The following is a 24,788-nucleotide window of genomic DNA, read 5'->3' as shown; positions in this document are numbered from 1 at the left end:
TTTGTTTCTATAATCTGAGCACATGACAGGAGAATATACATACTCCACCAAACTACAACAGAGGAAACATTAGCGCTGTTTTTCTTTGCGTATGTGTGTGCAGGCAGGCGGCCTGGGAGAGGGAGGCAATCGCCTCATAGTCTCAGGAAATGAATGGATGTGGGAGATTATGTTTATGTTAGTGTCCTTTAATAACACTCTCTTACAAATATCTAAGTTATGCATGTTGCTTTGTTCCTATTGATTGTCATTATCCAGAAAATGACCTCTGGTCGAAACAGAATAATGTGGCATGTTTATCTTTGATATGAGCCTCACACCAGATTTCCAGGTGAGGTGAGGCATTTATTTCGCAATGTTTACTTCACAGATCTATAAATGACTTAGTGTCTTTCCTTCTCTTTGTTCATTCAGACTGTTGAGCAAGGTTCAATACTGTACATTTTCAATGTCTGACCTGGCTTTATACCTTCAAATAACTCATAAGATGCATATGTGGTAAATTATCCTAATGCACTTATTTGTTAGTTTATTATTATGATTACTGTGAGCTGTCTGCTGGATGTTTATTGGACTTTCATCCTGCATAGTATTAAATGTATTGTAAAATATGTTGCTTGTTTTGTAAAAATATGATCATTTGCTCATTTTAATTAGTTTTTATTTTTATATTTCCTGTTTTTGTTTTAATGTAGTTCAATTTTTAATATTTTGTTGTGTTTTTATCATTTAGTTCTTTTTAAATATTTTTTTAATAGTTTTATTTCAGTTTTTTTTTTCCAAGTTAAACTAAATGAAAATGAGAAATTTTGCATTTGCAACCAGCTAAAATAAAATAAGTTAAGGTTTTTCATATTTTATTTTATTTTAATTAAAGTTTATTTTATTCAAGTAACAAAAGTTTTTGGTTTTAGATTTTTGGCTTCAGTTTTAGTTAACTATAATAACCCTGGTCCAAGCTGCTCTTTTCTGTATGAGAAAAGTAAATAGAGAGCATATTTTTAGAGCTTGACAGGCCCTGGTCCCCATCCAATTTTATTGTATGGAAAAAAGCAGCATGAATATTCTTAAAAACCTCTCTTTTGTGTTCCACAGAATAAAGAAGGTCATACAGGTTTGGAATGACATGAGGGTGAGTAAATATTGACAGAATTTTCATTTTTGAATGAACTATCCCCTTTAGCATAGCATTCATATAGAGAGTTGTGTGTGTGTGTGTGTGTGTGTGTGTGTGTGTGTGTGTGTGTGTGTGTGTGTGTGTGTGTGCGTGGCATGGTGCCATGGCTACAGATTAACTGAGTTCACTGTCCAAACACAGATTTCCATATTTCCCCTTGTGACATTTCTCCAGTCAGCTGAGACAAAACACCAGCAGAGATTCATGAAGAAATGAAGAGACATTCAGGTGCATGTACACGGAAACAGATACAACCACATTCCTTCACACAAACACTTCTGTGGCTAGTGTTGCCTAAATATGCCTCACTAAACTATCAAAAACATTACTGACTGCAAATTCAAGCAGATCAAACAATACTGAAATTTGCACTGAGAAAAAATACACAAATGCAGTGGGACACTTTCACACTGACACTCTTTACTCACATTACTCTGATGGGCTGGGCTAACTACCACAGCAACCAGGCCCCTCCCCTGGGTGTGTGGGAAGTTTTTAAGTGGAGTGTTGGGAATGTTGTTTTTAGAGAGGTGCAGAAGGCAGGAGAGTGTCTGTGAGAGTCAACCTAACCACACCATTCAAAGCCACCAGCATTGACTCCAGGATGGGTGAAGACTCCTCTCACGCTGAGCGAAGCACAGCCACCTTACCCAGGGAGGAAAGCACCCCGACACCACCAGCTCCAGATGCTCAGGATGCTCAGGATCTCCTAATTCCGAGCTTCAGCCCCAGCTCGGTGCCCTCCTCACCTGTCAACACCCTTTCCCGTCTGGGTCCCAAGTCCCCCACCAGCCCCACGCCCCCTGGCAGCCAGGTCAGCGCCATCACGGTGGTGGCTCTGCTCGACAAGCTGGTGGTGATGATCGAGGCGGTGCAGGAGAACCAGCAGAGGATGGAGAAGAAGCAGGCTGAGCTGGAGGGGGCGGTCAGGGTGGTGCAAGGCGATGTGACTCGGCTTACTAAGAGCCACACGTCCACGGCCAACAGCGTGGCCAAGCTGCTGGAGCGCTCGCGCAAGACTGGCAACAACGTGAAGGAGGTGAGGGAGCGCCTGGATAAACAGAGCAGCCAGGTGAAGCGTCTGGAGGCCAACCACGCCCATCTGCTGAAGAGGAACCACTTTAAAGTAATAATCTTTCAGGTGAGAAGAATGAGATTTTCCTACTCTTGAGGAACCTTTAAAGATAAAAATATTTGTCTGAATGAGGTTTTTCTACACTTGAGGAACCTTTAAAGACAAAAATAACCTAAATATGTGAGGATTTTTAGAGGATTTTTAAAATCAAAATGATTAACTTTCTAAAGACTCTCTCACTCTAGCTTGTTTGTCATATGGCAGTTTTAAAGCTACAGTTTAGCACATGCTTTCTAACTCTTCTTTTGATACAAGAATTTTTGCAATTTTTTTAGTTGAACTCCATGTAAATATTTGACATGTTTGCAAGGGGATGTAGACAGTAATCAGAGAGAAAGTTAACTTTCAGTGTTTTCTATGGGTTTTAGTGGTGCGTGACAGGACACGTGTGCAGTAGTGTATCATGAATGAAACTAAAGTTCATGGGAATTCTTCCTGTGACTGCAGCTGGGATGAAATGTTTGAAGTTTGTGCAGATTGCAGAGAATTTCAGTATGTGCATTTGTGTGCAGGCATTTAAGTATTTGTATTGTTACAGTATATGCATGTAAATGAGAGTTGTCAGTTGTCTTGAGCCTACTGCAAAATATCACATTCTTCATCATTCTTTACCATAAAGCTCAAAGATCACTTTGTTTACAATAGGTTCATTGGACTACAAGCCTCTCCTTACAAATAAATGTAAAACAAACTGAGATTGTAAAGTCGTGTCTTCTTGCTAAACCAGCTTTGTGACCTGTTCTTTAGTTTGCTCTAATCTTTGGAAAGGTGTTTTGTATGTTCAGGTAATGTAATTTTACACACTCAGGAAGTGCTATTATATTGTATGCCTGTTGGTTAATGTGAAGGGTGCGTCGTGTTGATTTAACCAACTGTGTGGGGCTCACGCATTAAGAATAGTATTCTTATCTGATTGCCCTGGAGCGACCCACATGCAGCTTTACATGCTGGGACAGTGATCTTTAACTTGTAGAAGCAGGTAGAGGCATTTCTTAGGGGTGTTAGAGTTCTTTTCAAAATGATTTCTGGGATTTCCTGAGGCTAATGTAATTCAATAGCAGAATGAGCTAAATGTCAAAGCGAGTGTTTGAACCTCAATAAGAATGAAAACATAGACTTTTATCTAGCTCCTTTGAGACTCCAGATCAATCATGTCAACACCTGATCATTCATGAAGGAATTAGTTAGCATGAAATGTTGTAAGATGTCAAATGGATTTGTTTCCTTTATAAGAAGAAGACTTTATTGCCTTTTTTGGTTTTGGACAAAACAAAAAATTCTCCATCAAAGTTTTCTGAAACAGGCTGAGGTTAACAGATTTTTAGACTTATCTTAAGCATGCTAATTCAAAATGATTCCTAAGGAAAACAGGAACTTTTAAGGATATTGCTTTTAATAAACTTACTTAATAAGAGCCATCTATCAGTGTGGAGAGAGTTGATTATTGGGGTGATGACTCTTGACTAATCCAGCTGTCGAGAGGAAGCCCATGAGGCTGAACAGTGTGGCTAATGGCTCATCTCAAGTCTTAAGCGTTCCCTTTGTGATCGCTAGCAGCAGGTGATTTTCTAAAGTAATAATCAGCCTGTATTCAGCCTGTTAAAACACTTTGGCATGAGTGCAGGCTTGCAGAAAGTTTGCTGCAGGAGATTGTAATATCTACTTTGAGAATGTTTTGTAAGATGAAAAGAAGGGCTTTGCAAGACACGCACACATTCACTGAACTAGCACTTCTGTTGTGTATGTTGTGAGTCTATTGAAATATACTACTGTTTTTTATGGAAATTAATACTTCATTCAATTAATACTTAATTCAGCAAGGACACATTAAATTGATCAAAAGAGGCATTTATAATGTTACAAAATATTTCTATTTTAAATAAATGCTGTTCTTTTGAACTTTCTATTTATCAAAAAACCTGAAAAACATTTATTACGGTTACCACAAAAATATTAAAGTCGTCATGAAATCAGAATTGACCCTATGTAATTTGTTAGCGCATATTACTAGTCTTGTGGTGAACAATTAATCCGTGCAAGTTAATACACAGAAAAAAATAGTTTGTCGTGGTAATCTTTAATCAAAATCTGAAAAATTACTTTCGGTCTGGAATGGCATTCCTTGTCTGATGAGGTCAGTTTGACGGCTTGGGTTGAAAACGCTTAAACCACTCCCCTCCAACCGTTAGTCTGCTATGAGGGAGAGATGGAGAGGAGGAGCGCTAAAGTAAAACCCTGCCCTCTATTCAGTATTCTGTTTCACTTGGAAATACGTCACAACACTGGAGAAATGTCGTTTGCAAGTTCCGGTTCACAGGGACCTTAAGCAGTATTAAAATGTTTCTTGAGCTTCAAATCAGCATATTAGAATGATTTCTGAAGGATCGTGTGACACTGAAGACTGGAGTAATGATGCTGAAAATTCAGCTTTGCCATCACAGGAATAGATGAACGTTTTAAAATATATTAATATAGAAAATAATCTTAAATTTTAATAATATTTCATAACATTTTACTGTTTTTACTGCATTTTTTGATCAAAAAATTGCAGCCTTGTGAGCATAAGAGACTTCCTTGAAAAACATTAAATAATCTTTCCAACCCCAAATATTTGAACGGTATATATGCTTGCAGTACAAAAAGTGTAACCATCTCACACACACACACACACACACACACACAGACCCCTGTGTAAATATGTAGATGAATGTGTGTTATTAGACTCATGTATGGAAGCAAGTTTCCACCTCAGATCAAAAATAAATATAAATATAAAGGGTAAATGTGAGTTTTTTCATGAATTTTCATGTAATTGTGACTTGTGACTGAGTATCTCACAATGAGACTTTCTTACAGTTTCTTACAATCTCACAATTACTTTTTTTATTTCATTCACCTGACTTCCATAGTTAGGTGTTTTAGTTCTTGTATGGTATTTTGTTCAAAACACACTTCCCCATGTGGTCAAGTGCCTGGAGTGACAAAACAGCACAGGCATGTACTTTCCCTTCTTGCTATGGGACACTGACACATGTTTGGCATTATAGCTGCAGGTGATGCTTCATATTTGTTGCACATGTGTCAATACAAATATGACTCGATAGTGATCTTTAATTTACTGACTCTTTTAAGTCGAGACATTTTTCTCTTCTTTGTTCATGGAAAATGATATGCATGTCCATATACCATAGGCCAATAAAAAAATGGTGTATTGTTCTGTGGAACGACCACCTCTTTGACACTCTATTGAAAGTAAACACAGAATACAAACACGAGGGATAACCATTCGGTCTCAGGAGTTTGCTTTGGAAGAGCACTATTGCTCTTTGGTTGTGCATTTGCTTGTTTTGTTTAATTTTTTGGCATCTAACGACGCTCACCCAGCCTGTGTGGTAATTATAAGCTTTCTATGCGCTGTGTAAAGGCATTTGGAGATGGAAGGTGTGGTTTAAACACACAAGGGCCCTCCGAAAGAAGAAAGAACTGCAGTAAACACACTGAGTTTGGCACTGAAAATGCATGTGTGGGGGGAGAGACAGTCCGGTCAACTGCCTCGTTTCCATTAACAAGCACTAATGATCTGCAGTAATTACTGCCCATTTAAACCTCTGTTTGTTTATGTTTAATGCATCACTGCTTTTTCTGAGTTCTCAGAATACATGAGTGTTGATTCCTGAAAAATGTGGTTCTACGTGCTGAAGCTCTTCACTGCAGTAACTCCAGCCTTTTTGTGTCTGTGGTTGCCAGTGCTTGTGAAAGGATCATTAACAGCAATAATCTAGACAACTGCTCATAGCTTATGCTGTTTTTGTTCATCTAAGAGAAAGATCGGTTAAGAATGCGTGTTTTCCATGACATATTGCAGAAAAACTCTTTCTATACTTTATAAGGGATAACATGCACCTTAAACGTCTTCACCAAGGCGTGCAAAGTTTGGCAAGCTGCATGACTTATGGCAAACATGAGGATTTTATGGATAGTTATAAAACATATTTTATTGCTTCTATGTTTTTGAAGGAAGAAAAGTTTTGGCTGAGATGTTTCTGCAGTGGGAGTTCACAAAACATCTGACAACTGTCATTTTTTTACACCTTTGTAGTCTCTCCGATTCCCCTCATTAGTTCACCCTCTGAAATCCTGTTGAACATTGTGAGGGTTTATTTTGGCCCAGAGGTGCCATGGAACGCCTTCATTAGGATGATGTAAGTCTTCTTGAGATCCAAGCAATGCCACGTATGATTGACCAAGTCAGTCCGTCGGCATTTGTTTAATTGTGTGTTTTGTAATTTTCGCATAACATTGTTTAATCCTCAAGATCAGGATCTTCAATGAAAGGTAAAACAAATATGAGTGTGCAAATGTGAATTGTGGGAAAGTGACAATCTTTCAGGGTGGGAGAAGGGAAACAACCCAATTGCCAGTGTTTACAGGCCCTCCCATAACGAGAAAGAGCTTTTTATAGCGACAGAGCAGATTCTGATGATCAAAACACATTCAGTCTGATAATTCTGCACAATAACATTTGGTCATACAACAAAACACATTCTTTCATCAATCAAAAGCATGATTTCCTTAAAGATTTGTATCCATTTCGTGCACACAGTTCGTTTTATTCAACAACAAAGAGCATTCATCTGAATTTGATTGCGTTGATTCGATCTCATCATTGATTATATTCTCTGACACTGAGAGATAATGTGTTTGCTTATTATGATCGGTGCATTTCAGAGATTTGTTCTGGCTATTTTAATCTGAGTGTAAACTAATTCAAATTGCAATTACAATACTTTATGATTTTTTTTAAAGCTCAGGTTGGCATACAACTGTTGTTGTCCTAGGTTGCCTTTCATTATGATTCCTGTGCCGTTCCCCGAGCTCCACCCTCAACCAACAGAGATTCACCTCAAAGCAAATCTGAGAGAAAGGCAGAGTTAGAGGAAAGAAAGAAAGAAAGAAAGAAAGAAAGAAAGAAAGAAAGAAAGAAAAAGAAAAGTGAAAACAAAACATGACAGCTTCAAGGCCTGAGAAGAGATTGTGATGAGGGAGGAAACAGCAGAGGAGCAGAACAAATAGAATGAACTGGACGAGAACAATGGAAAACAAACTGAGATATGTGAGAGAGAGAGAGACAGAGAGACTCAGGCATGTTTCGGCCCTGTGCAGGATTTCTGGTTTGACAACTTGACTCCTCCCTTTATCTCTGTCATTAGTAGTAGTCGGGTACATGTAGCTGTTTGTTTATTACAACGCTCTGATATACTTGATTCTGATTGGTCAAGTCGCAGCTTTCTGCAGTCAAATATTTTTGAATAATGACAGCCAAACTGTATATTTGACTGTTGCCCCAGCAACCTCCTATTCTGTGCTAGTTTCGTGTTTCTCGTATCACTCAACAGATCACGAACAGCCTACAAACTCCCAGTCAGGGTTTATTTTGTGATGATGTCCCACTGACTGTACCTTACTTAATTCCTTTATTTTTATTCTATTCAAATATGCAAGGATAAATAACCATAATGATTCACTTTGTTGCAGTGGAGCTGAAGTGAAATGTGCTCATGCACTTTCCTGCCTCCTAGCCATGATTCCTCCTGCACCCAGCTCAATAATGTTGGCAAGGGATCACAGTTAAGTGCGGTATGACTCATCCCACACAAACAGATTTTTGTCCAATCAAATGTTCTAAGGATTAGGAATACCCCACCCCCTGAATGTAAATACCATCTGCAACCGACTAGAAAGTAGCAACGGTTCACTGCTTAATATAACTAAAGCCTATTGGCTTTTTTTTAATAGACAAGCTCTTTGGTATGCCCCACCCAAACTTACTGTTTAAATAAGAAATGCACCAAGGGTGAGGTGGGGTGACATCTGAAAAGTCAAGTCCTGTGAAGATGAAATCATCCAGACACACTCATTCCGCAGGTGTTATTAGACTCACTCAAATAAATACAGTCTAATTAGAAAAATGATACTTCAGGGAGCATGACTAATCATGTGATTAATTCAAGCGGCCAGACAGACAGAGACTGAAGAGAATGGAGCTTTCTTAATATGAACCTGAGAGAGAGAATGAGATGCAATCAGACCCCTTCTTAGACAGCTTAGTTCAGCTCAGGCAGGAATAAGTCAGATTTTGATTCAATATAAAACAAACAAAAACTCCTCAGTTCTGCAGGGCAGTAAACCTCTGCTAATTCAGTAAAAGACGGTCGAAAGTCCACAGATGGCCCTTTAAGTATCACTTTCCCATAGTTTTTACCACAATGCCGCAGATCGGAGGCTTTGATAGCACATTGCTTTGCCCAGCATCTAACTGAACTGTGTGTTCAAGCCAGTTGGCCGTTGTTTTATACTTATTCTCTCCGTCTGGAGTGAGGCCAAAGATTCCCTGAACTTCTTCCACACATCATAAACAGGTAACGGATGAGCGAGCACATTTTTGTCTGTTTTGTCAGTGTGCGTGTGTGTGTGTGTGTGTGTTTGATGGGGCATCGCATATGGGCTGTAAGTCATGTGTTTTATGTTCAGATATGTGTTTTATAATTAATTTGAATAGGGTTAAATTAGAGAAAAAGGTTTCAGACATGAGATTCAGTCATGATGTTCATAGTTAGACATCCATCAGATTTGCAAATGAAGATCTTTTTGATGAAATCTAAGAGATTTCTGTCTCTCTATAGACTGCCGTTGCAACTTGATCTTTGACGCTTTAAAAAGTTTATAAAGAGTTTGGAAAACAAATCCATATGAATCAAGTAATTTAGTCCAAATTTTCTGAAGATACTTGATCACCTTTTATGATAAACAGATTTAATTAATGCTTTTAATCGCATATAAGCCTTGATCAGTGAACATAAATAGAAGCTCAAACGAACCTGAATGAAGCACGAGAACAAACCTCTTCCGAAAGCTCAAATGTGCTGCATAACCAATGAGGATCATTCTTGTGTATAATGCAGCACGTTTGAGCTTCCGGAAGAGGTTTGTTCTCGCACGTCATTCAGGTTTGGTTGAGCTTCTGTTTATGCTCGCTGATCAAGGTTTATATGCGAGCAAAAGCCTAAATTAAACCTGTTCTTCATAAAAAGTGATCGTGTCTCTTCAGAAAATTTGGACTAAACCGCTCGATTCATATGGATTAGTTTTCGGATCTCTTTATGACCTTTTTGAAGCGTCAAAGATCAAGTTGCAAAGGCAGTCTATCGAGGGACAGAATTCTGTCAGATTTCATCAGAAAGATCTTCATTTGTGTTCTGAAGATGAACAAAAGTCTTTCAGGTTTGGAACGACTTGAGGGTGAGTAATTAATGACAGAATGTTCATTTTGGGGTGAACTAACCCATTAACATAAAAATGAAAATATAGACATAAAAGCTAATTCAAAATATTAATAAATACTATAATAGTATATGAATAATACTAAAATAACACTGCTATAATTGGCTTCTAATCTGATAGAAGTTTTTGTATTTTTATATTAAGTATATTATTGTACTCTGTAGTGACATTCTTTGAGAGCCACTTTCCCTTAGTAAGAACAAATGCGATACTGCCAACATCCACCAGTGACACATCCTTCCTTTTTGTTTGTTTTTTTCTTTTTAATAGTATCATCCTCTATTGTTCTTATATTTGTCTTTCCTCTGTTTCTTTCCTGGGCTTTCCGCTGCCCTTGTGTTGTCTGTAAGAGCCTAGATTGGGACACACACACACACACACACACACACCAGTCTCTCTCATCTCTTTCGATGTTTCCACTCCAAAAAGTCCGGAGGCCTCCAGTGGGGCGCATTAATTATCCAGGCTCCCATTACACACTGAACCAGGGGTATCAGCATGTGACACAATGTTTTCAAAAGTTCTCCCTCTCTCTTTTCTTCAGTCCCCTCCTCTGTCTCACAAGCCATTGTGTATTTAGATAAAGGTCAAAATCTGAATGGCAAATGTCTTTATTTATCACTCTGTTACAAGACACAGGGCTGAGAAACAAATGTTAAGAAAGGTGGATACAGAGAGGAATCAGAAAGACTTAAACAGCTTCAACTAAGAATGCAAATGATAAATGAAGAGTGAAACTAACCAAACAGAGACTCCTTGCTTTGGTTTTCAGCTTGTATTCAAAATGTGAATGTATATGTAGAGAAAAGTTGATACTGTAGCTAGTTGCATGACATCATTCCCAAAAGAATTTTGTAAAATATGCATCATTATAATGATATATGTTAGTTTTACTAGACTTTTAATGACATTGTTACTGTTGAGACTCTTTTAATAAAGCCTTCAAATTTGGGTCAACCTACTACTGTGTGAAATTTCCCAGGCTTATGGAGATATATTTCATGTGTGCGCTATTCATCTGACAAGACCCTCAAGGTACAAACTAATTAGATTTGATCTGAAACAACATATTTCAATAGGGAATCATTTTACAGAATTCAAGTTTTTTTAATCTAATATCTAAATCCCTAAATCTCATCTGTGTAGTTTCTTGGTAAATTACAGTTCTTGTATGGTTGGCTGAAAACATAATATGAAGGTGTTTCCTAAGTTTCACTCTATTATTAATTATGAAATAGAATCCAAATGTAGACATTACCAGGTTATCAAAAAAAAAAAAAAAAAGATGATACTTTTTCAGAACTAACCAAATTCAGCCAACTCCCTGCTCTGGTTTCCACGTCGTTCTTGAACCTGAGGGGTGTTACATGTGCTCGTGAAGAAACTGGTTTGCCCAGAGTCAACACTGGTTTTGACTGGATCTCTGCCCTCGGGTGATGCAGGGTATTCAAAGGTGAAATGTTAACAAAGATGAGCACAAGTAACATCCCATTAGACCATTTTTTAAAAACATTTGCGCACACTGAAAAACAATTGCACTTTTGGAAAAGGTTCTTCTCATATTAATCAAGAAAGACATTGGGATTATTTATTGAATGTAAAAAGTGGGAGTTGCGTTCCTTTACTGGAATTTGTAAACTAACTTCTTGATAATGGCACAGAGTTTTGTGCACAAGGGAAGGACATGAGGATCAGGTTGTCTTTACGTTATGTTGTTATTCCATTTTCTCGTGCATTATAGCCTATTACAGTGCATGTTCAACAACCGGGAGCACTCAATGTCTATATAGAATGTTGAATCTTTATTACAGGTTAAATGAATGTGTAATTTTGCAGTTCTTCTGCAGAAGTCTCAGGACCAAAAAGCTGTTCCAGGAACACGTTCAGAGCTCTTTAAAGTTGTTTATGTTCATTATTATTGTAATGTTATGGGCTTTGAGACATGAGGTAATTTTAACGCCATCTCATGACGCTTTGCAGACTTCGCTCAGGCTGCACGTGTTCATGTGTTTTGGAGGAGGCGTGGCTTTTGAGAGTGCTTTGAAAGGAGGGTGGGATCTTATGCATGAAACTGTTCACCCTCACATGAAAAGAGCCTAAATGAGTGCTTTATATGGAAAAGACCATTGCTTGACTTGTAAAAGAGACAGGGACATTGGCATCTGAGGATTTGTTTATACATATACTTGCATTTGCAGTTTCATACTGAAAAATTGGCATACAATAACAAATCTGTCATTTTGATAAGCTTAGACAGTGCATGCTCTGAATTACTGGGAGTGTGCTAGTGCCCTTAGGAGGGAGCAGGTGAGTGTGCAAAAGCTCCATTCGTGCTGTTAATCCACCCTTCCCTGAGGGTCAGATCTTCAATTTACTCCTTAAGCGTGAAGCATAACCCCTGTAAACCTCAGCAGCCGTGTCTGAGGTATGTGTCAGGGGTCTGCGTGTGTGAGGGGAGAGCGGGTGATAAGAGAAGATTCTGCACTGTATGTGCCATAGAGAGATCTGAAACGCGTGGCATATATATATATATATATATATATACACTATATTGCCAAAAGTATTGGGACACCCCTCCAAATCATTGAATTCAGGTGTTCCAATCACTTCCATGGCCACAGGTGTATAAAATCAAGCACCTAGGCATGCAGACTGCTTCTACAAACATTTGTGAAAGAATGGGTCACTCTCAGGAGCTCAGTGAATTCAAGTGTGGTACCGTGATAGGTTGCCACCTGTGCAATAAGTCCATTCCTGAAATTTCCTCACTACTAAATATTCCACGGTCAACTGTTAGTGGTATCATAACAAAGTGGAAGCAATTGGGAACAACAGCAACTCAGCCACGAAGTGGTAGGCCACGTAAAATCACAGAGCGGGGTCAGCGCATGCTGAGGCGCACAGTGCGCAGAAGTCGCCAACTTTCTGCAGAGTCAATAGCTACAGACCTCCAAACTTCATGTGGCCTTCAGATTAGCTCAAGAACAGTGCGTGGAGAGCTTCATGGAATGGGTTTCCATGGCCGAGCAGCTGCATCCAAGCCTCACATCACCAAGTGCAATGCAAAGCGTTGGATGCAGTGGTGTAAAGCACACCGCCACTGGACTCTAGAGCAGTGGAGACGTGTTCTCTGGAGTGATGAATCACGCTTCTCTGTCTGGCAATCCAATGGACGAGTCTGGGTTTGGCGGTTGCCAGGAGAACGGTACTTGCCTGACTGCATTGTGTAAAGTTTGGTGGAGGGGGGATTATGGTGTGGGGTTGTTTTTCAGGGGTTGGGCTTGGCCCCTTAGTTCCAGTGAAAGGAACTCTTAATGCTTCAGCATACCAAGACATTTTGGACAATTTCATGCTCCCAACAGTTTACAAATTACAAAATAAGAAACAAATATAAAAAAGAAGTCATAAAATGATTTCATTCAACTTATATTAAGCTATACAGTTACCAAAAATCTTGACTAGTTAAAATAATTAGGTTGTTTACTGAAATAAGATTTCGTTTTTTTTTAATTTTCATGAAGGTCATTTTTAAATCAAAGCTTTTGAAAAGGAATTTGGCATGGGTGTGTTTGGGAGATAAAAGAATATTCTGCACTGTCTGTGTGAGATTTGAAAGGGTGTGGCATATTTAGTAGGGTTTTTTTGTTTGTTTATTACAGTGATTAAATGATTGAGCAAATATAATTATGCATAAGGTAACATAAATTCATATTTAATTTATGTACATACATAATCACACAATAAGTAACAAATATAGGCGAAGAAGAAGTGATCAAAATGATTGCATTCAACAGAAATTGAGATGTGGTATACCCAAAATCTTGACTTGAATAAGGAATTAGATTGCTAAGTGAAACAAGATTTCAATTTGCATTTTTTTTAAGCCTGGGCAGTTTTAAATCAAAGGTTTTTGAAAGGAATTTGGTGGGAAGAATAAACCTAATCCTCGTGCCATTTTTATTACTTTGGAATAACTCCAGGACAGTGCCTCCACATGTCTTGTGTATAGCTAGCTGTGCCACAAACAGGTTTTTCAGCAGATTGCACAATATAACTTAAAAAACAACAGAGCAAACTGACTCATCTCTTTGTTTTGCTTATTGATACAAAAATAGTGTGTGTGTCCTGAAACAAATCTTTACAGTACAGTATGGCGCTAGCAATGCCAAGACTGTGGGTTTGATTCCCACGAAGTACATCAACTGATAAACTGTATGCAGTGTGCTTTGGAGAAGATTGTCTGCAAAATGTACATGCAACAAAATGAGAAAAAAAACTATTTCCTATTAACATCTAAATGCGATCTAAAGGTTATAGGAGGATTTTACTATAACACAATATCTGCACTGTAACCTTAAAGGCATGCATTAACACACTGAGCCTTTGAATCTTTGTTAAATGCATTTTCTTTTTCTCCAATTTCAGGAGGACAACGAAATCCCCTCTACTCTGCTCACTAAAGATGGCCTGGCCTCCACCTCTCAGGATGAAATCGCTCCATCTGCACCAACTCCGTTCACTGATTTAAACCGCTCTCAAGATGAGGGCCTGCAGACCATCAGCCTCTCCTCCGAAGACAATGAGGAAAAAGGAGCAATGAGCCCCCTGGCAGAGGGCGGCAACGATTCCCTGGTGGATCTGCAAGAAGACAGTTTCCCAGGCTTGGGAAGTGAACATCTGGAGCGTTCTCGTGCTGACAAATTCAAGCGCTCCAGTCTGAAGAAGGTGGATAGTCTGAAAAAGGCCTTCTCGCGAAGCAACATAGAGAAGAAGATCAACAAGATCGTGCCTCCAGAACAACGCGAGAAGATCAAGAAAAGCTTCATCCCCAACCATCCGAAGAGCACCTCTTCCAAGAGCTCGTCTTTCCATGTCTCGCCAATGACCTTCAATGTCAAGAAGCTACGAGATGGAGACGCTGACTCCTCCCAGCAGCCCGGAAGCTCACCCAGAAACCTCAGCCCGGTGGAGGTTCCCAACATTGGGGGACCTGATGGTGAGCTGCCCCTGGCTGAGTTACACTCCCCAAGTGAAAAAGCAAACGGAGATGATCACCACAGCCCCTCCACACCAAGAAGCGCCGATGGAGAGGTGTTTGTTACAAATGAGGCTGGAGATCTCGAGAACGGTCCATCTGCAACTCTTGCTGAAGAGGAAGTGGATAAAGAAGATGATGACACTGATGATAATGATGAAAATGGAGAGGAAGAGGAGGAGGAGAAAGAATCAAGACCCGCAGAAGAAGTGCCCGTGTCTCCGCCGTCGACTGCAGCTACTGTTGAGCTAACTTCTTAAATATAGTTGTTTCTAGCCCTTTGACTTCCATCTACTTCTGAGACTTTGAGAAGCATAGTTACTCACTTGTGCCACTGGTATCTTGTCCCCAAGCTTGTTTAATGTTAGCATGTCTGCTGAAATAATATATCGCCCTGAATTAACCCTAAATATAATGTAACTATAACCTATTGTGTTAAGTTCAGAAATTAAGCATGTTCTTGTAGAAAGAAAATTCCATTTAGATTCCATTCCAAATAGATTGTGTACAAAGGCCCAGAGAATGGTACAGCAGTTCAGACCACTGTCACCACAATGATACACCGAAATAGTTATATTTTCCTGTGGGAGCCTGTGAATACCATGAAATTGACTGAACTGAAATGCCTGAACTCTCACTCTCTATCTTTTTTTCTTTGTGTAGGAAAGGCAATGTGTGTGCCAATCTGCCCTTTGTTATGCTGGAGTCCAGACTCTCTTCTGTCAGTGTACATAAGATTTAGTATTAAATTGTCTACAATAAAGTACTATGGAAGTATTATGGTTTTTGGAAATAGTACTTTATTTTTCAGTAACGGTATTATGATGCAAATACTTTGGAGTGCCATGTAAACTATGAACATGCTAATCATACAGCACCATGATATATATCATAACACCATCAAACATCATTACCATTGTACCAATACAGTACTTTTTATAAGGTGTAAAACAGACAACTACAAAAGGGAAAGAGGTAAAATGTTGACAAAGTTATGTTTTTTAACATTTTTAGAACTTTTATTAAAGGGTTAGTTCACCCAAAAATGAAAATAATGTCATTTATTACTCACCCTCATGTCGTTCCGTAAGACCTTCGTTCATCTTCAGAACAAAAATTAAGATATTTTTGATAAAATCCGACGGCTCAGTAAGGCCTCTATTGAGAGCAAAGCCATTGAAACTCTCAAGATCCATAAAGGTACTAAAAACATATTTGAAACAGTTCATGTGAGTTCGGTGGTTCTATCGTAATATTATAAAGCGACAAAAATACTTTTTGTGCGCCAAAAAAACAAAATAACGACTTTTCAGCAATATCTAGTGATGGGCCGATTTCATGCTTCAGAGCTTTACGAAACGAATCAGTGAATCAGAGCGCCAAAGTCACATGATTTCAGCAGTTTTTATAAGAGATCTGGATCACTAATTCGAAACAAAAGATTAATACAGCTCAGAAGCTACATGAAGCAGTGTTTTGAAATCGGCCCATCACTAGATATTGTTGAAAAGTCGTTATTTTGTTGTTTTTTTGGCCCACAAAAAGTATTCTCGTCACTTTATAATATTAAGATACAACCACCGAACTCACATGAACTGTTTCAAATGTTTTTAGTACCTTTATGGATCTTGAGAGTTTCAATGACTTTGCTCTAAATGAAGGCCTCACTGAGCCATCGGATTTCATCAACAATATCTTAATTTGTGTTCCGAAGATGAACGAAGGTCTTACGGAACGACATGAGGGTGAGTAATAAATGACATTATTTTCATTTTTGGGTGAACTAACCCTTTAAAATATTTAGCAGCAATCTGTCTCTAGGCTTGAATAAGTAGATGTCTATGAGGGCTGACAGTAGGTCCTGGCATGGTGGGAAGCATGTTTACAAAATTTCTGGGAAAAAGCCAGCACAATTGACTGCCATCTCCATGGAAACCTTGCCCACTGCCAACAACTCTCCAATTACTGCTGTAGAGCACGGCAGGGGCACACACACACACAAACCAAAAAGTACAAGTATACAGTGAAGCAGAAGTATTTGTTTGTTGTCAAACATTCCATATTGCTGATGTAATAACATCACATTCTCCTAAACAGTAACATTTTTTAGATGATTCAGTGATGAAATAAGTACTCAGACCTGTAAATATAGAAATTGCTGCTGGATAGACTTCTAAAATAAAGCTTAACACCCAAGTACCATAAGCTTTTAATCGTTTCTCTGGACTCTCACATCTATCTCACAAAATTATTCAGCACACACAGTCTCTGATACACACACATACCAAGTGAAGAAGGTGCATTCCTGGTACTGATGGATAGCTTCTCTGCAGTTCATTTTCCACTGACTGGAAAAAGAAGAGGTGGGAACGGATTGATGGCTATAGTTTCCACGGGTTAGCTGAGGTATGGAGTACCCGCATGTTCTACAGGTGTGCTGCCTGCAGGCCTCTTCTTCACAGCCCCTCTCGGATACACAACCTCATGCTGGTGTTGCGTCACGCCACGGCAGTGATGCTCAACATCAATAAAACAACTTCAGAACCAGCTTAGTTTGAGTTTTGTGGATTTTTTCTACAACAATAAACACTGTTATCTAGAAAACATTTATGCATTTATTAAAAGACAGTGCAAATCAATGGAGATTTTGAGTGTCTCGAGTCCTGTGTTCTTCTCTTAGTAAATGTGGAATATGCAAGATGAATAGTCGTTCTAGGCAGAAAACTTCACTGTTTAGTTTCAACGTCAACCACATGTGAGTTTGGCAAGTAGTCTAAAATCTCTCTGACTCCCAGGTAGACTGAGGAGTCATGTTACATGTAGGCCTACTGTATATCTCTTCAAGTTGAGGGATTATTGAGGAACCAGTCACCTTTATTTATATAGCGCTTTTTACAATACAGATTGTTTCAAGCGGCTTTACAGTAATAACAGGAAAATTATGCAGACAAAGTTTGTTTCAGCTGTACAGCAGCTCTAGAATAATGTCATTGTCCAGCTTAAGTATGTTTAAGCTGATAACAATGACAGTGTGAAATATGTAAGGGGGTACAGAGATGTAAGAGGCGATTGTAGCTGTGATTATATAATGTGCCATAAAGAGCAGACAGTCATTACACTATATGTAAGCTTTTTCCTTCCCTAACAGAGATTACTTTGTACAAAATGTACAAGTTATAGGGTATGTAGTGCAGATTCAGTATGTCATTACGTCTTGTAGGCCTACATCTCACACTGTGGAGCTGAAGGGCGTGCTAACAGGGTGTGGTTGTAACTGCCATTATTGCAGAAATCTGTCGACTTTTAAATAATGTATTTGAAAAATATTGCTAAGATTTTTATTCAAATGAAAATGTTTAGGAGGGAAAAACAAGGGATTCAGATACACATTCACTGTATTATTATTGTTAATTGTTGTTAAGTATTGTTGTTATTATCTTCTCAGCAGCCACCTTAACTTGAACTTTTAAGGTTTTTAGGCATTTAATGGATGATGTTGTCTCCACCGTGTGGCCAAATGCCGTCAGTTGACCATTTAATCTGCTTGTTGGCAATTACCAAACATAAGCCCGTAAAACGAAATATAGTTATTGAAGAAATATAAGAAATATAAATATTATGTTATTTCGTTATTGAGCGTAGTCAGATCACTATTTGGCACAAAAAAAAATAGTAAAATCGTATTCTAATTCAATAAAAACAAGTATATGTCTGCTTTTCATTACATTTTCTGTAATAATTGCTTTTGCTCTACTATCACACCACGGAAGTTTATTTGAAGATTTTTAGACAGTAACTTTATAAAAAAGTTTTAATTCGAGACGAGAAATATGTCTACTTAGTATTTTATTTTAATGTAAGCCATATATACCAAATATATATGTAGGTAGATAATTATTTAAGACACAAAAAGGAACATCATTGTGCAATTTGCTTAATATTATGGTTATATATCTTATGTGTAGAAAATAAAAATGGCGTCACGGTGGCCGAGAGGTTAAGGCGTTGGACTCGAAATCCAATGGGGTTTCCCCGCACAGGTTCGAATCCTGTTCGTGACGAATTTTCTTTTTCCATGTGTGAGCGCGAGACTGCAGTGAATTATTGTTGCTGAGCCCCTGCAAATAATGTAGTAAGATGTCAACTAAATTTTGTGAAAAAACAAAAAACATAATCTGACTCTAGCTAGTCAACCGTTCATGTTTTCCAATTTTTATTCGAAAGCAGAACACTTAATGTGACAAAGCAAATGTCATGTATTTGTCTACATAGCCTTTAACATTTTTTATTTGTTTATCTATTTGATATGAACATCAACACATGTTTAACTACTCTTCATTGATATATAGGGGTCATATACAGTGCCCATCCCTTAAAATACAACAAAGCTCTAAAAACAACGCCTTGTAACTGCTAACACTCTATTGGATTACTGAGGTAGGTTATGATGCAACCTAAATACCTTTGGAAATATTTTGGAACGTGTAATCAAATCATATTACACAACGTCGACAATCGTACAAGGAAATGGAGTGTGGTTATTTCCTATCCATGTGGACACGTTCTTCACGGTGTCCAATCAGATTGAGCTCAATGAAACAAGAACACGGTAAAAACCAACACTTGAGTCTCTCAAGCTTTCGTTCCTGTGTAATATCCATGATACTGGACAACACGGGGTGAATTATTTGTAATGTCTGTTCAATAAAATGTGTGTGTATTGATATCGAATGAGTGTATTTAACAACAATAACGCATCTGTGAACACCCCCACGAAACAGTGCGATGGTACATCCGGTAGAATTTAAAGAACCGAACACACTAGCGCAGAGCAGATGCTTTGTTAGTGAGGGAGAGGCAGATAGCACTGTGAAATAGAGATTTTCCCCTCTTTTGCGAAAGTATTATTATTTTTTTAATTCTGTTTCTTACTAAAATTACAGTACGTCACAAGTAGAAAACATACTATAATTATAACTATTTAAAAGGCCATCAGGGAGTTTCGAACTGCTCATAACGCACATTAAAGTTAGGCAGTTATAGTTATCTCGGCTGACATCCGTTTTAAATGGACTGCGTCGTCGCTTTAGCATTTTAAATGTCGATTAGACGCAAGATGAATGATTTTCGAGTGGAAGGTAACATGAAGAGACGCGTTAGTGTTCAGTTTGACCGGCAGTGTGTGTGTGACAACTCACTGACACGGTTTTAAACGCAACCCGCATTATAAACGGCATATGTGTGTAAAGAAAACATAGATTTAAACAGCTATTTAATAACTTGACGTCGGGTAGCAAAAAACTCCGTATAAATGAATCTGGATGCTAGACATTATTGAGCAGTAACAGACTTCTTGGAGTCGTAGTTTGTCAGGTTTAGGGCAGGATGAAGTCTAAAATCTCTGTCTGGAAAACGAATTGAGTGTTTTATACGAATAGTTTTAATCGTATAGGAGGAAATATTTCCTGTTTTTACTTTCATTCCTTTAGCTCGATGGTCAAGTGTGAAAACTGCCTCAAATGTTACGCTAGAAACACATCTGTCTTTCCAAAAGGGTATTGCATACAAAGTTTATTCGCCAAATAAAGTTTATTTGGCAAATAAAACAACCCACTCAGAGCACAGATTTAGCTTTAGATCAAGAAATCCTCCAACACAGCTGTGGTTTCGCTAGCCGGTGTGCTAGCCTTCACCTCAGCTCTCAGAAATGTCGAATATCTCCAACGAAGCTGTGATCTTGATTAAAGATGTAAAGCCCGGATCGAAAAACCTTAATATCGTCTTTATAGTGTTGGAAATCGGTAAGTGGATTCAATGCTGTGCCCCTCATGACAGTTTATTAGCACAAGCGGAGCTAATTTCTCACAGCTAACATTCATGAATAACATGTCTAACGTTGCGCTCGACGTCTGTTGCTTTGTTCTTCTACCTTTGATTTTTGACGCATCACTCATCATGTAACGCAGTCAATGTGTGTGTTTTCAGTAGTTCTTTAACGGTTGAGATTTTACTGAACTTTGCTGTGCACGCGCAGGTCGGGTGACGAAGACAAAGGACGGGCACGAGGTGCGCTCGTGCAGAGTGGCGGATAAGAGCGGCAGCATCGCCATCTCCGTGTGGGATGAGCTGGGCAGCCTCATCCAGCCAGGGGACATCATCCGCCTTACGAGAGGGTACGAGCCACCTCATGTCTGTTATTTTATTATTTTTTTTATTCAGACCCTTGACACTTTAAACCCTGTATGGCTGTCAATCAAATAATATACATTGGCAACTATCTCTTTCAAACTGTTTTAAACTGCTTTTGAGTATCATTCAAGTCAAGACTATCAATAACAAGGATGTATGTGAAATTAATGTCACTAACAACCATGATTGTTTTTTAAATCGTGCATAATACAAATGTTCCTGTAGTAAAGCTTATAAAATGTTGCATATGACATGTTTCAACTTGGAAATGTATTTGTGTCTGAATAGGTATGCTTCAATTTGGAAGGGGTGCCTTACACTGTACACTGGAAGAGGAGGAGACTTACAAAAAATAGGAGAGTGAGTATTAAATATTGCCTCTCACAATTTTGCCATTTTTATCTTCTAATTTATCAGCATTTGGCTATAACACAATATGGTAATTCACCCTTGTGTTGGTTCCAGAATCTACTGACAGATGAATCATTGAATAGATAATGTACAGTTTCTGTTTTCAAATGCTTTGAGTTCAGTAACTGTCTAAAAATTAATTAATATAGGGTTTCCGTGGTGAAACCTGGACTTTTGTTTTTTAATATTCTCTATTTCCAAGCTTGGAAAGTTCATGGAAATGTCTATAGCAGGGATGTCCAATACTGTTCTTGAAGGGCCACTTTCTTGTAGCGTTTATTACCCAACCAGCTAATCAAGGTCTTCAGGATTAAGAAATGTCCAGGTAGGTGCATTTGAGCAGGTTGTAGCTAAACTCTGCAGGATATTGGCCTTCTAGGAGCTAGGTTAGATAACCCTCGTCTATTTTGAAGAACAAGTTTGGCTTTTATTCTTTGTTCTAAATCCTTTAATTGTCAAGAAATTGTTCTGTGAGTGAGATCGCTATATAATGTTATGACTGACCAAAAAGAATTATAGCAAATGTACTGGGCAAAAGGTGTGGGAACACTGTTAATTTCAGCCATCATTTGTCAGCCATTATCTCATTGGACATCACTAATACTATATTATCACAATATATTTGCATAAGATCATCAGCCACCTTGCTCTCTAGATATTGGTTTTGTCAAGTCACTTTTTATAAGCATGTTCCCATACCTCAAACATCAAAGTCATGGTTTTGATGAGTGCGAGTCTCTTTGGATAAGTATGACAAATACATAAATGTTATAAAAGGGATCATTCATTTTACTTTAGTGTGCATGTGTTGATGTCATTAGAAGCAGCATTTATACTGCATTGTCTTTCACAGGTTCTGTATGGTGTATTCTGAGGTTCCTAATTTCAGTGAGCCAAATCCAGAGCTGCTAGCACAAGCTAACCAGCAGAACAAGACGGTGAGTCCAATCAATGTTCTTAATGTTTATGCAAAATGGCACCTCAGTGTGATGCCTCAATGAGCATCAATCATTTGTATGCCTAAATTTGCTTCAGTTACAATATAGAAACATTGTCTTGTTTTTCACACTACCTCATTTCATAGTCTTTGTTTAGAACATGTAATTTGGAATGTAGAAGTAATTTATGCAGAAGCAAACATTTGGTTTTACTTCTACACATTCAAATACGGAGCCATTAAACTGTGCATAACAGGAGCTTTGCTGGTTTGGCTAAAATCAACACAATGGTGTCTTATCTCTCGTCCTCTCAATAGGGTAAAGAACAGCGTGGAAATTCTCCACCGAATCAAAATGCAGGTACTCCTGTGCAGACAGGTGAGCAAATATGGCTAGTACTTCACATAATCTGTCCTACTAAGGTGACAGATGCTGATTTTGTAGTGGTGGCAGATGGTTTGGAATCTGGGCTGCTAATGAAGGTTGCAGGTTCTCAGAGTTACTGAGATCCCGCTCCTGTTGGTTCTTACTGTTAGCATACTGTAAGTTGCTTTTGATAAGGGTCTGTTAAATGACACAAAGTAATAGCTGTTTCTGGTCACTCATTACGGTGTCTTTTGTATGTCTCCTGAAATGATTAATTCTGCCATCTTTGTTTTTAATTGTTTGCTCAACAGGAAATGGTACTGGGCCAGTATTTCCCAATAACAGTACTGCACCTGTGCCTCGGGATCCCAACTTTGGGGCTCAAGGAAGACCAAACGGACGTGTTCCAGGCAATGGACCACCCCCAGTAACTGCAGGGGGACCCCCTGTGCCCCCCAAACCCACAGTGACCATTAGCAATGGCAGGGACCCAAGAAGGGCTTCAAAGAGATGAGACTGCAAAACCACTCATCCCTAAAATCCTTCCACAAACCATCCTTACAATACAATACAAAACAATACTGCCAATCTAAAGATACGAGGTTTATTGCTACTGTTTTGCCACCTGTGCTTTTGCTTTGTCATTTGCCAATATTTGCATAATATGAGTATCACAACAGGTTAGAATTCGACTTGTTACAGTTAAAGTTTGGCATACTCTTTGCCCGTTAAGTGCCGGTTCAGTGGCCCACCATTTATTTCCTTTCCCTAAATGTGTTGTTAAACTATACACCGTACTTGAACACTCGATGCACTTTCTTCTCTTAATTTATAGTGAATGCATTGTCATGTGATTCAGGAATGATTAACTGCTGTTGCAAATTGGGGAAAGAACTTCAAAGTGACTGATGACTATATGGGTTCTTCCCCCTCCTCTTTGGCCAAAAAAGGAAAAAACACAAAAAAAAAATACCAGAAGTGACCGTGTGAAAGGAAAGGTGATAGTTTGATTGGACACTTAGGATTATTTAATTAGGAATAAATGAAGAACAAAATGTTGGGAAATTGATCCCTGTGGTTGTTGTAATTGTTCTACTTAATCTTTTCAGTGCCATTTACATTGAATGAGATTGTTACCTTTTATATAGTGCAATGTGACCTCACTGAAAAATTCTGCCTACTCTTATACTGTAATACCACTGTGTTTTTGTTATATAGACATTTAATGTTATATATATAAAATGCATATCAATTTAGGGATACTTCTGTTATTCAGCCAAATATGTATTTCCTTTTAGCCCAATAGTACTAATACTTTTAACATTTGCTGCATGAGTGAAGCTAATACATATATTGCTTGCCTGTTCACATAACAAGCTGCTTTATCTGCAGATTTCATGGATGGAGTGTGTAATGCTTCTGGTAAGGAAAGCTAATGAATTAGACCCTGAGAGAAGATTTGAAAGTTTTCTCAGTTTGTAGTCCAGATAAGTGGTTCTCAACTAGTTTAGCCATGGGGCTCACATTTTCCAAGCTGTGACCCAAATTATTTTTTTTATCTATATGTATATAGATAGATATTTATCTATCTATATATATATATATATGCCTATAAAAAATATAATACATTTGCTTAAAAGAAAGCAAATGTATTTTACAAAAATGGTTGACACGTACTGTCCCACTTTACATACACACAAATTGTAAGAATATTACTAATAGTGATGAATAAACAGTAAGGTAATGCTATTGAATAGCACTCCCAAACTAGTTTTTGTTAATACAATAGAGTTAGTAAGCTGCCACCAGTCATTTAAAAATATACAAAACAACACAAAGTGAAAATAAAGTGGCATCTTGGGGTTATGGAAACAACAGTTACCATGGTAAATACACAATACTAACATGAACTGTTAATGAAACATATAGAAACTGCTCCTGATGAATATAATAAACAGACCCACACCATTTATCATCAGCCCAGTCAAGCACAAACTTGTATGAATGATTTCAAAACATGTTCATCAAAATTCTTGTTCCTCTTAAAAACATCACTGAAGTCAATCTCAGTCAGGAACTTGTGAAATTAGAAATCCTGTTGCTGTCTGTGCTTGCTCGCCTTGATACTCATTCAATGCATTTTTGTAATAGTACGTGTAATCTAGTATGTTTAAGCCATATTAGGTTCCTTCCTTG

At 38.2% G+C, this 24,788-nt stretch overlaps 2 protein-coding genes and 1 non-coding gene across 4 annotated transcripts; all 3 read left to right on the top strand.

Annotated features, from left to right (window-relative positions):
- Positions 1-1,335: 1,335 nt before the first annotated feature.
- On the top strand, positions 1,336-15,466 carry cavin2a (caveolae associated protein 2a). The gene is made up of 2 exons (XM_051906823.1): positions 1,336-2,318; positions 14,079-15,466. Exons 1-2 carry the CDS (start codon positions 1,782-1,784, stop codon positions 14,946-14,948), a joined length of 1,407 nt encoding a protein of 468 aa, XP_051762783.1. The 5' UTR covers positions 1,336-1,781; the 3' UTR covers positions 14,949-15,466.
- A 3,201-nt stretch (positions 15,467-18,667) lies between these two features.
- On the top strand, positions 18,668-18,749 carry trnas-cga (transfer RNA serine (anticodon CGA)). Its single transcript has one exon. It is a non-coding gene; the product is annotated as a tRNA-Ser (tRNA).
- Positions 18,750-19,515: 766 nt separating this feature from the next.
- nabp1a (nucleic acid binding protein 1a) lies at positions 19,516-23,848 on the top strand. Of its 2 annotated transcripts, none has more exons than XM_051904816.1 (6): positions 19,516-20,489; positions 20,723-20,861; positions 21,166-21,237; positions 22,142-22,226; positions 22,544-22,586; positions 22,904-23,848. In XM_051904816.1, exons 1-6 carry the CDS (start codon positions 20,396-20,398, stop codon positions 23,104-23,106), a joined length of 636 nt encoding a protein of 211 aa, XP_051760776.1. In that variant the 5' UTR covers positions 19,516-20,395; the 3' UTR covers positions 23,107-23,848. The 2 variants fall into 2 exon arrangements, with proteins under 2 accessions (XP_051760776.1, XP_051760775.1); XM_051904815.1 differs by having other exon boundaries at positions 19,517-20,489; positions 22,544-22,604.
- The last annotated feature ends 940 nt before the right edge of the window (positions 23,849-24,788 follow it).

This window comes from Ctenopharyngodon idella, chromosome 9 (genome assembly GCF_019924925.1).
Source record: "Ctenopharyngodon idella isolate HZGC_01 chromosome 9, HZGC01, whole genome shotgun sequence".
In the NCBI taxonomy this organism is placed as follows: domain Eukaryota; kingdom Metazoa; phylum Chordata; class Actinopteri; order Cypriniformes; family Xenocyprididae; genus Ctenopharyngodon; species Ctenopharyngodon idella.
Note: the sequence above shows the minus strand (reverse complement) of the source record. Positions and strands in the feature narration are given on the sequence as shown.

Excerpts from the sequence above, each read along its gene's own strand:
- cavin2a (XM_051906823.1), top strand. The coding sequence starts at position 1,782 with ATGGGTGAAGACTCCTCTCACGCTGAGCGAAGCACAGCCACCTTACCC. Across the intron at positions 2,319-14,078 it reads TTAAAGTAATAATCTTTCAG|GAGGACAACGAAATCCCCTC; the intron begins GTGAGAAGAATG and ends CTCCAATTTCAG.
- nabp1a (XM_051904815.1), top strand. The coding sequence starts at position 20,396 with ATGTCGAATATCTCCAACGAAGCTGTGATCTTGATTAAAGATGTAAAG. Across the intron at positions 20,490-20,722 it reads CTTTATAGTGTTGGAAATCG|GTCGGGTGACGAAGACAAAG; the intron begins GTAAGTGGATTC and ends GTGCACGCGCAG. Across the intron at positions 22,605-22,903 it reads AGGTACTCCTGTGCAGACAG|GAAATGGTACTGGGCCAGTA; the intron begins GTGAGCAAATAT and ends TTTGCTCAACAG.